We start from the raw sequence: 10,654 nt of genomic DNA, 5'->3' as shown, positions 1-10,654 counted from the left end.
GAATGTGATCTGCAGCTGACAAACTTGAAACTTTTTTTCTTTGACAAGTGAACGAAGTTTGGTATTTGCGCAACATCAGAATCAATAGTGGTCTGTCATCTTTAATGTAAGAAACTTGATGTCTGGAAAGTTGTTGTACAGCTATTTTTTCAGATGGTGTAAAATTATTGTTGTAATAACTCAGCAGTGTATATTCCTCTGTCATCCAGCTAACAGTCTTGATTTCATTAGAGTTTGAATGATGTGTAAAAAAAAAAAAAAGAGAAAAGTAAAAAAAAAAGTGATGGTTTCCAGTAGTTTGTTTAAAAAAAAAAAAAAAAAAGAATTAAAGTTAGAATGGTACTTTAGCCATGTAGTAAGTGTTGTCTGAGCTGAAGGAAAGCATGGTCCTCTTCCAACCTGTAATAGAAGTGATGCACCAGCTGGAATGTCAGACATCTAAACACCCAAGGTGCATAATGTTCCATTTGTTTCTAATCACACTGAATTGCAGACCTGCAATGCACCGTCTCTTCATTCAGTTGCTGTTTCTGGTGTGGTAGGCAGCTGCTGTAGCCTGAAAGACAGTTCTGCAGGAAGAAGAGGGGAAGAGTTAAGGCCATCAAGGCCATCTGCCAAGGAATACAGCAGCTGAGCGAGGTGGAAAGGAAGACAGTGAGGGCAGACAGAAGTAGGTTCTCATACAGTCACCCGTTACTAGGGAGATGCCTCCTTGCTCCTGCAACAAAAAGAAGTTGAAATGCATGCCCATCAGAATACTTTCAGGCTTTCATGTGCCCAGTACTCCTAAAGAAGGAACCGTCTCGAGGTTTCGAAGGGGAAGAGTTGAACCTGAACGCAGAGGGATGTCAAGAACTTGCAGCTTCTCTTCAGGTGTAGCTGATTCTTCAACATCTGCTGTCAGCGCCATCTCCTGGTGTTTGGTCTGTGAATTACTGCTTCGTATGTCAACAAGTATTAGTGTCTGTTTCAAACACATATTGTATGTTCTGTGTAAGAGCCCGCTCATGTACTGAAAGACCTAAAGAGCCTTCAGACTATTACTGAAGTATAATGTAAATATACGCAGGTTTTTTTTTTCCCCCAAGTGCTGTGCTTTTTAAGTAACTAACCAGCCATTCTCAATACGTGTCAAGAGGACGGTGATCATCTTGTGGCTGTCTTTAGCAACATTCAATTTTCCTAGTCTAGACAGGCTCTGCATTTTGTACATTACTATAATAAATGAATAGAGGAGTCTTATGGAGAGGGTGTATGAAGTTTAAAATAATACCGCATTGCTGCTTCAATTTTCACTTTCTTCCTAATTGTTTTTAGTGCTTAGTTTTGGGTGGGTCTGGTTTCATAAACATGGTAGGTGATACTGGAGTCTAAATGTGCATCACTGAGAAAATACTGAAAATGTTACTATAGAAACTCTCGTGTCTCAGAACCCTTAGTGTGAATGTTTTAGTAGTCAAAAGACAGATCAGTGGATCGTATGGTTTGACTGAAGTTTTTCTATCATATTAATAATACTTTGTCTCTTTAGTATTGTGATTTAAAGTTAAAAAAAAAAAAAACAAACACAAACCCTGAAATTCACATCAGAGATGTCAATTCACTTTCAGAACCTGATTCTTAACGGGGGGGGGGCAATAAAACACATTGAGTCTGACTTTGTTTGGGGTGGGGAGGAAGAGGATAGCCTCCCTCAGGAGAGGTCTGACTCGCATGTCAGGATACAAGAAATGTTCTCATGTGTTTAAATTTAAAAAAAGCTCTATATCTTTATATCTATTCTTGGTGGGTTTTGTCTTTGAAGTTTGCTTTGTTCATTGCTTTGTCTTTCCTCGAGAAAATAGTTTTGGTCATATAAAGATGGGTTTTGTTTGGTTTCTAGAGAGGCATTTTAATTTTTATCTGACTGCTTGAGAATTGGACTTAATTGTAACCAGATTTTCTAGAAGCTATTTACAGCAGCAGAGTATCAAAATAACACAGCCGTTTAACTTAGAGCACTCTTAATGCTTATATTAGATGTCTTTTGACCTTAGTTATCTTGAAATGCTTTCTTAAAGTTGGTTATTCTGGAAAATGTAGAAACATGTCTTGACTTCTTTCAAGACCCCTACACATTTTTATCACGTACAAATAATTGGCTATAAAATAATAAAATATAATTCTTCTGTATCTGTCTAAGAAAGTGAATCCAGATCTTTAATGTGCTGATACCACTGCACAGCATCTGACTCCTCGCATGAAAATAACTATTTATTACAGAAAGAAAAAGCTTGCATAATTTGAATTGATACCTGTAAAAGTGTACCTTAAAAACTATAGCTGATAAGTGAATAGGAATGTGCTAGTGTTATTAGCTTGCATTATTTTTTTTGGTTCTAATTATTTAAAGGTTGTCAGAATGGTAGTGGAATTCTGGAAACCCCATTCATCCTGTGCACTTCAAGTTACTGAGCATGTATACTTCAGAAATTATTTTCCCAGGTTTTCCAAAGAAATGGAAAAATATATATTTTTTTAGGTAACTCTGCTTGGCTTGATGCCTCTGTAGACCTAAATAATCTGTATTTAGAGGAGAGAATGAAAAGAGCAGAATGAAGTTGACCATTTACATATTAAAGTTCTTGAAAATTTGGCTGAGGTGAAAAGCAAACTATAAAAACAGCATTGAGTGCAAAAAATGTATTTTAGATTCAAAAATTAATTTCTTGATACTCACAGGCTGATCTAGCTTGCGTATTTGCATCTATAGCATGTAGACTAGTAGACCCTGTAGAATATTCCTTATATCCCTTTGCTGGATATTATCCATAGCATCAGTACATTTGCTTAAGAAAAAGATGCTACTTCAGTAGTTATAAAACCAGACTTTTATATGTGAGGACATGGGCAGCGGCTTTTTTTTGTGTATCGGATACGCAGCTCTAGCAAGTGAACTTTGGGTTGAGTAGATAAGACGATTCTGGTAACCAACTGCTCCAGCCTCCCTCCGTGCTGTCCCTCCGCTCAGTGGTGTAAACACCTTTTTTGCTTTTTGTGGCTGATAGCTGCTTCCAGAGAATATTTCTGCCCCCACTGCACTCTTTTTTTTCCTGTCTTCTACTTGGGAAGGAAGGGAAGGACCTTTCTGCAGCAGGGAATTTCTCATCACAATTAAAGGATGCTGCAATAGAAAGGAACATCTTACTGAACTGCTGAAGGAATACTCAGTTGCATGTCTGGGGCCATTTCCAGCTACCACCTGAGATTTTCTGCTTGGTAGGGTTCACATAGCTTGCCAAAGGCATATTAGCAGGTGCCTTGCTTCTAATGTTGTTGAGCAATTCCCTTGAGCTGAAACCCTTGCTTCTCTTGCCTGTCCTACCCACCCAAGTGTATTTCTCTATTGTGATTATCATCATGACTGGTAGTGGCAGTAATGGTAATAGTTGTCGTAATAATGGCTGACACCGCCAAAAAGCTGAGAAGATAGTGCAGGTGTAGTCCTGGGCAAAGTGTTTCTCACTTGTGCTGCTGCTGAATTCTTAGATATTTGAGGTTGGAAAGTCTTTTGGCCTAAGTCTTGAGGTGGTGTGTACTCCCATGGTGGTCAGCTGCAGGATTTCTTTTAGTTCTGACTTCTCTTGTCCTTTTTGGGCTTGTAAATAAGCAATCACAAGCTGTAACACAATCATGAAACCAGCCGTACACTCAATACAGTATCGCTTCTATTAATCATCTCAAGGCTTTACTGAATTCCAGCATAAAGAGGAATCTTTTAAGGGAAGCAGTTTTTATCTTTTAAAAAAAAATCAAGTAGATAAGGTGATCCTCAGATCACTTCAGAATGCAGCCAGTTTAAAAAAAGAAACAAAAAACCCATATGAACAATCCCATCCTCTAGTCTCAAGTACTTTTCTATAAAGGGTTTGTGCTTCTTGTTATCTAACTGTAAAGAAAGGGCTGATAATGGGAGCTCGACATAGGTTGGTGCTACGGGAAAATAAATGGAGATAAAGCAGGGTGAGCAATACAGAGCTTAGCCAGCTGCTGAAACTGGGGATAAAAAGTTGCTTCCCTCTACTGGGTTTGGCTGGGTAGAGTTAATTTTCTTCATAGTAGCTTGTATGGTGCTATGCTTTGGATTTGTGACCAAAACAGTGTTGGTAACACAAGGATGGTTTAGTTACTGCCGACGCTTCCACGGAGTCAGGGCCTGTTCTGCTCCTCACACCGCCCTGCCAGCGAGCAGGCTGGGGGTGCACAAGGAGGGGGCACAGCCGGGACAGCTGACCCCAACTGACCAAAGGGATGTCCCCTACCGTATGTCATTGTGTTCAGCCATAAAAGCTGGGGGAAGGAGGAAGAAAGGCGGATGTTCAGAGTTACGATGTTTGCCTTCCCAAGTAACTGTTATGCGTGATGGAGCCTTGCTTTCCTGGGGATGGCTGAACACCTGCCTGCCGATGGAAGTAGTGAATTAATTCTTTGTTTTGCTTTGCTTGCATGTACAGCTTCTGCTTTACCTATTAAACTGTCTTCACCTCAACACACAAGCTTTCTCACTTTTACCCTTCGACTCTTTTCCCCTTCCCTCTGGAGGGCAGTGAGCCAGCGGCTGTGCGGGGCTGAGCTGCTGGCCAGGGTTAACCCACAGCAGCCCTTTTCCTTTCAAAGTGCTTAGGTGTAAAATTGCAAGCTGCGGTCCCAAGGAACAGTGATTTTGCTCTTTCTAATAATGGTAGATGATAATACGGAAAAAATACAAAACACGGCAACGTTTTGTATGTAAACACTTGAAATGGATTTATTTTTTAAAAAATCATTTTTACAGGTGGATCATACAGTATTCTTCTGTACGCCTTAAATTAAAAGCCTCCAGCTTTTAAAAATGCTGCCCGGTACAAAAGTGCTAATGTAAAACTGTAGTGTTTATGTATATAAACCAGCACTATACATCACTAAATGTCACCCTAAATAGTCTCTTCACCAGTTTCAATGAGTGGAGAAGAGATGGAAGATCAGGCTTCATAGTATTTCAGGGCTTCCTCCTTCCCCTTACAGTTCAGTCTTCAGGAGTTTGAGTGCTTTCTGCATATTTGAATGCACTAGAAATGAAATATTCATACATGTTATTTTTGTTGCAACTTCCAGTGACTACAAATGCTGTCGAGAAAATGTCATTATTATTAAAGCTTTCGCTCGCATGCCTATTGTAACACGGATTCTGAAGCACTGTGCTCTTCCAAGCATTTTGTGAACATCATCTGTTTAATTTTGACTGGTGAGAACATACATCCGCTAATGCAAACGCATAGGCGCTCGCAGGGCGGAGAGGGGAGCTGTGCAGCGGTGAGGGCGGGCTATAGCATACGACTCTTCCCCGCTCCCAGAAGGTTTCCTGGCCTGGCCCGGCGGGGCTTGTGTGCAAGAGCTCTCACCGTTGCTTACACTGAATGCTGCTGGATTATACGAGTTCCTACTGACGTATGCTTTCTTTTAAAACAGATGGATGTTTAAGGCTCCAGGGCTCTGCCATCATTCTCTTCACCTCACTGAGTTTAAAAGTCTAGCGTCCTGTTTCATTTTAATCCTGGCTAAGTGTCTTTCAAGCAAGTACTGATTGGGAGGGTCTGTAATGCCTGGTGTTATTCCTTGTCGCGTGAAAAATGTAACTGCTTTCAGAATATTTCAGAATATGCTACTTACGCAATGAAATGTCAGTGGGCTCGTATGCGTACAGACGGTTTGAGTATCTTCCAGTAATATCTGCTCTCACAGTCAGGGAAGGATCTGGAAAAAAGGATGAGAGAAGATGTAGAGGATGAGATTAACCTCCAAGCAGAAGGAAATAAGCCTTTCTGCACTTCTGCTTGCTTCCTAAATGTTTCTGCAAGGCAAGTGCTTCCACTCACAACCAAGAGATCATTCTTCTACACAGTCACTGACATTTCAATTTTAAAAGTGTTGTGTTTGCAGGTTTGTTAAGAAGGGGATAGGTTTAATTCTGATCAATGTTGATCAGCCTTCCACCCTGTGCCACTGCATAGTGCCTAAATTAACTCTACCAGCCAAGGCTGCATTCAGGCTACAAATGTCATTAAAAAAGGAATAATAAAGGAAGACATAGTATGCCAGTTGCTTTGGTCTGTTGAAAATGGTCATCATGACCTAGATTTATCAAGGTATGTATAATGATAGGTGTGCACAGTATGTGAGGTTACATATACCTTCTAGGAGAGGGAGTACCTGGATGCATGCATGGCCACCAAATGCTTCGGAGGGGTTTGTGCAGGTTAGTGGAGCATGAGCTTTGAAAACTGGTCTCTGAAGCATTTGGGGTCACTGCTGTTCCTGCAATGGCTGAGCTTGTGTTACAAACAGAAACCTGTCAGTGTTTTACAGTATTTCTAGAGACGGGAGGATGAGCAAGGCTGAGCCCGTGCCTACCCATTCCAGTGGCTGTGGCATCATGTCATTTTGATGACACAATGGAAGGAATTACATCATTCATAGAATCCATGAGGGAGGAATGCTGGACCGGTGAAGCTAATGACCTGGCTGGGGTTGCTTTGAAATTGCATCCAACAAAACCAACTAGAAATTTTATATTTCACATGGAATAAATTCCCGTTAATAAGCCTGAGGATTTAAGATTCATGGCACAGCAGGGGCTTTGATCTGAGATCAGCTTTGATGCTTGAGGTACTCACCTATGAACAAAATCCGAGGGACGTACTGGCCATCAGGTGCAAGATTCTTGTCTGTGGTTTCATACTTAAAGAAAAGAGATAAGGTTCCCAGTCAAGGAGGGCATGTTACATAAATATGTTTTTTTTCTTCAGTGTACTTTGTGCTACGAAATAGAGCTTAAATAATACATTTTGCAGTTTAAGAAATTCACTGTCTAGGATGCGATCTTTTAACAGCTGGAGTTGCAAATTGATAACAACAGTTAATGTTATTATCAAACTTTAAATTCCCTCATATTTTCAGGTTATGATAGCTACAGATGAAAGACACATTACTAAATCTATTATGCTTCAGCCCTGGCCATTTTCCTAGCCAATCCTAGCTATTAAACTGACTAATTATAGCTAGAGAAGACGTAATTAAAAATAGAACTTTATTGCTTTCACTTAATGAAGTGGAACTGGGAAACTTACCACAAGATTCAGGAGAATGAATTTCTCAGCCAATTTCTGTACATCTTTATTTTCAGCAAAGGCCTTCTTGAGTGCTAGAGTGGAAATAAATGGGAATGAAAGTAGAATCAAATAGAGAATTCCCAGTTTACAATTGCAGCAAATGAAGATTTTAAGTTCCTTCCTCTGGAAGATGATCAACTCATTTATATTCTGTGGTAAAGAGTAAATATAATGGTAAAAAATGTCCCTCCTTCCTTCAGATAGTGCAGCTCTCAAATTTGTCTGCTTGAGCTTGAATTTGAGCACTTGATCCTTCAAACCTCCGAGTCTGCTAGTGCAGTTTCTGGCTCCAGTTCTTAAGGCACAGAAAATTCAGTGTGGAGGTGTAGGACTTCAGCCTGAGATGTTTGAGAGGATATTAATGCTTGTACAAAGATTCTTCTGGAGTTACTAGAGCTATGGATGGACACAAAGGTCTTGCCGTGTGGATCGGCTTGCAGGAGGAAGGGCCCTTGGGTAAATTCAGAAACTCTGGGAAAAGAGCAGTCCCAGTTACCAGAAATCCCACAAAAGCTCGCTTTCAGCCTGGTTTGATTGAGTCCCTGGCCGAATTCAGTCTCAATCATCAGTGATGCTGAAAGCTGAATACGTCCTTTCCAATAAATTACTGTTTTTCACTACTCTTGGTCTTGCTGTTGGTTTTGGCTGATTGTGATGCAAACCAAAACCAGATTTGCCACAGGTCAAAACCTGCTGACATGTGCTCATTTCTGTATCTGTTCTGTATCCTATAATACTGAATTACCATTTTTATTTTATTTCTGCACATTGGAAAATACCTACGTGGGGCAGCAATTTGAAGCACGTGTGCTTGTGCAAGTTAGCATTTCACTAAGGCTTACTCAGCAAGCAGAATGGTGGCTGGTTTGTTTTGTTTGGGTTTTTTTTTTTTAAGCAGCTTTTATCCAGAAACCGAAAAACCAGATGATTTTTTTTTTTTTTTTTTTCAGTGCAAAGGGATTACCTTGGCTGTGCGGGCAGTCATCCAAGTGGTGGATAATCATCAGGGGTTTGTTGCTGGAAAAGAAGAGTCCTTGTTAGGGGGCGGAGAGGCACGAGGGGGTGCGAAGGGGCGCGGAGCGGCGTGCGGCGGAGCGCGGCACGGTACCTGTGCTTGGAGCGGAAGAGGGCTTCCTCGTATGTCTGCGTCCAGATGAGCTGGTCTCCCCAGCCTGCGGGGGAAGGACAGGCAGTGCGTTACAAGCGGCGCCGGGGGTTTGCGTCCCAACCCCTGCCCACATCTACCGGGAAGGGCTTTACCTCTGGAGAGTGTCTGAGGCAGTTTTGGTTTAGCAGTAGTCTCCTTTGTCTCCTTCGTCTCCTTCTTGGCCGCATCCTTTGCCAGAGCACAGGAGATGGCAATGAGCAGCAGGAACATGGACATGTAACTCTTCTCCATGGCTGCTCCTGGAACAGATGAGAGAAACTTTACGTTGTCACGCCTCCCAAGCTGGTGCTTGCTTTGAGGCACACAGCTGATAAGGACAGGTAGAGCAGCAGGTCAAGTCACAGGTATGCAGCAGGGTGAGTCAGGGCTGAAATGAACGGCTCCGGGCAGGGGCCTGGGCTTGGGGGAACCTCAAGGAAGTGTGGGGTTTGCTTAGCAAATTGCCGTGAAGGACCTGGCTGCTTTCTACTGCTCTGTTCGTGCCGTTGGGCTGTGGTCCTTCAAGATGCGCACTTATGTGTTAGTTTCTCTCTCTTCTTTTTACATATATTGAATTTGCTCAGCAAAACAACTGAGTTTTGGCAATTTCAGAAGTACTTGCAGGTCCTAGTTAGTTCACAGTTCTACCTCTATCTCCCAGCATTATAGTAACCCAGCAGCAGGTGCTGAAAAATTAACTTGTCTTGGCCCTTCCTCCATTTTGCAGTGGGAGCAACTCAAATAAGAAGTCAAAATGTTAAGCTAGGCTTTATAGTGAGCCTTTGGCATAGGCACAGCTTAATGCTGTTGTTGAAACTTCCGATCCTGTCTTGCCCCTTAAACGCACCATCTAATCCTTAAAGCCAGTAGAATCTATAATAAAAAGAGTGGGGGGGAGTTGCTGTGTAGAACAGTAAGAACTGAAATGCAGTTTGCTGGTTTAAGCAACACAAAGCAGATGGCTTTTCCTGAGCCGGACTCTGGGGCATGGAGATGGAGATGAGACATGTCTGATGGAAAGCTCCTCAGCATTTCAGCTGGGATGCTTCTTTGAAGGGGTAAAACTTTAGCAACATGACCCTATGTTTTCTCGTTAGATTTCCTCCTAGAAACTAGAACACCAATGTAATAGGTACAATAAGAAATAAGATACTCCAAAAGTGATACAGAAAATTCAAAAGATTCATGCAAAAATTACAGCAGGCTGATAGTTGTTAAAATTCAGACCATGAAAATGAAACTCCAGGGAAACAGAAGCATTTTTCTGGGTAGGAACTGCAGGAGGAGACATTAAGCTGAATTTGGATCAGTGGTACAGTGCTCTTTGCTGCTGGGATGTCCAATAGACCCCAAACATCTAAAAACTCACTGTTTCAAGGGCATGAAATATGACTTTTGCAGTAGACTGTCTTTCTGCCCTAAGAAAAGTCTCCTTGGCAAGGAGGAAAATTGCATAAAGTTAAATTAAAGCCAGTGGATTTTCAGGGTTGCCTCAAGAGTTGTTTTGGCTAGAGCTGTATAGCAGAAGAAATGCTTCTTCAAAAGAAAAATAAAAGGAAAAAGAAGAAGGTATGGGACAACAAGGAAATTAAAGACCAGGCAGACGTTATGCTGTTGCTGATGCAGAATGCAGAAAGCAGAGACAGAGGAACATTAAACATGTTCTTTCAAAACTTCACCTCTGGAAGGCTATGTGCACTTTTACTAAGTTTTCCACCGCCCAAAAAAACCCTCCTCTCCTGGCTTTTTTAACCTACAAAGCCAACATTTCTCTACACATTTTTTCTTCATAGCAAGCTGTGCTGAACTGTGCCTACTTTGCTGCAGTCTCTTTTTTCCATTGATTGGCTTCCCCAGCCCCCGGTAACCCGGGCTCACAGCTCCCCCAGGTACTGTCTAAAGCAGTAAGCGTGCCGTGCCTTACCTTGTTTAGTCTCCCAGATGCCTGCCAGGGTGCGAAGGTGTTCCCGGTTGCAGTGTGAACACTGCCCTTCCTACTGCCTATTTATGCACCTTCACGCACCCCAACTCCACCCACAAGATTTGAATTTGAATACTACTTCGAAAGAGCTAAACTTTCCATTTTTTTCCCCACCAAAACATCCAGGATTAAGTTTTTAATTAAGTAACATTACAGTTTCCTGTCAGACACTGCATCTAACACTCAGAGATATTTCTATAGACTTTTGGGACATTTTTTGAAAGGCAATTTTAAAATCTTGGCAAAGATCCAAGTCCAGGTAAGCTTAAGTCAAGACTCTGATTTGCCTGAAGAGCGATTTGTCTTTTTTTGATTGGTTGGAAAATCCATACGGGTTGC

The 10,654-nt window shown here is 41.6% G+C and overlaps 1 protein-coding gene across 1 annotated transcript; it reads right to left on the bottom strand.

Moving 5' to 3' along the window:
* Positions 1-247: 247 nt before the first annotated feature.
* On the bottom strand, positions 248-10,337 carry AGR2 (anterior gradient 2, protein disulphide isomerase family member). The gene is made up of 8 exons (XM_009461156.2): positions 10,259-10,337; positions 8,448-8,594; positions 8,296-8,359; positions 8,152-8,204; positions 7,146-7,219; positions 6,693-6,756; positions 5,689-5,772; positions 248-5,087 (listed from the first exon to the last, which is right to left on the bottom strand). The coding sequence occupies exons 2-8, from the start codon at positions 8,584-8,586 to the stop codon at positions 5,038-5,040; spliced, it is 528 nt and encodes a 175-aa protein (XP_009459431.1). The 5' UTR covers positions 8,587-8,594; positions 10,259-10,337; the 3' UTR covers positions 248-5,037.
* Positions 10,338-10,654: the final 317 nt, after the last annotated feature.

Source organism: Nipponia nippon, unplaced genomic scaffold (genome assembly GCF_047370975.1).
Source record: "Nipponia nippon isolate SJK-2023a ecotype South Korea unplaced genomic scaffold, ASM4737097v1 scaffold_1, whole genome shotgun sequence".
In the NCBI taxonomy this organism is placed as follows: domain Eukaryota; kingdom Metazoa; phylum Chordata; class Aves; order Pelecaniformes; family Threskiornithidae; genus Nipponia; species Nipponia nippon.
The sequence above is the reverse complement of the archived record's forward strand: the minus strand, read 5'-3'. Positions and strand labels throughout refer to the sequence as shown.

What these genes read in the sequence shown, in the direction of transcription:
- AGR2 (XM_009461156.2), bottom strand. Translation starts at nt 8,586, where the DNA reads ATGGAGAAGAGTTACATGTCCATGTTCCTGCTGCTCATTGCCATCTCC. An exon ending in TGACTGCCCGCACAGCCAAG is followed by an intron (nt 7,220 to 8,151) that starts GTAATCCCTTTG and finishes TTTCCACTCTAG; the next exon opens with CACTCAAGAAGGCCTTTGCT. An exon ending in CCCTCGGATTTTGTTCATAG is followed by an intron (nt 5,773 to 6,692) that starts GTGAGTACCTCA and finishes CCTTTTTTCCAG; the next exon opens with ATCCTTCCCTGACTGTGAGA.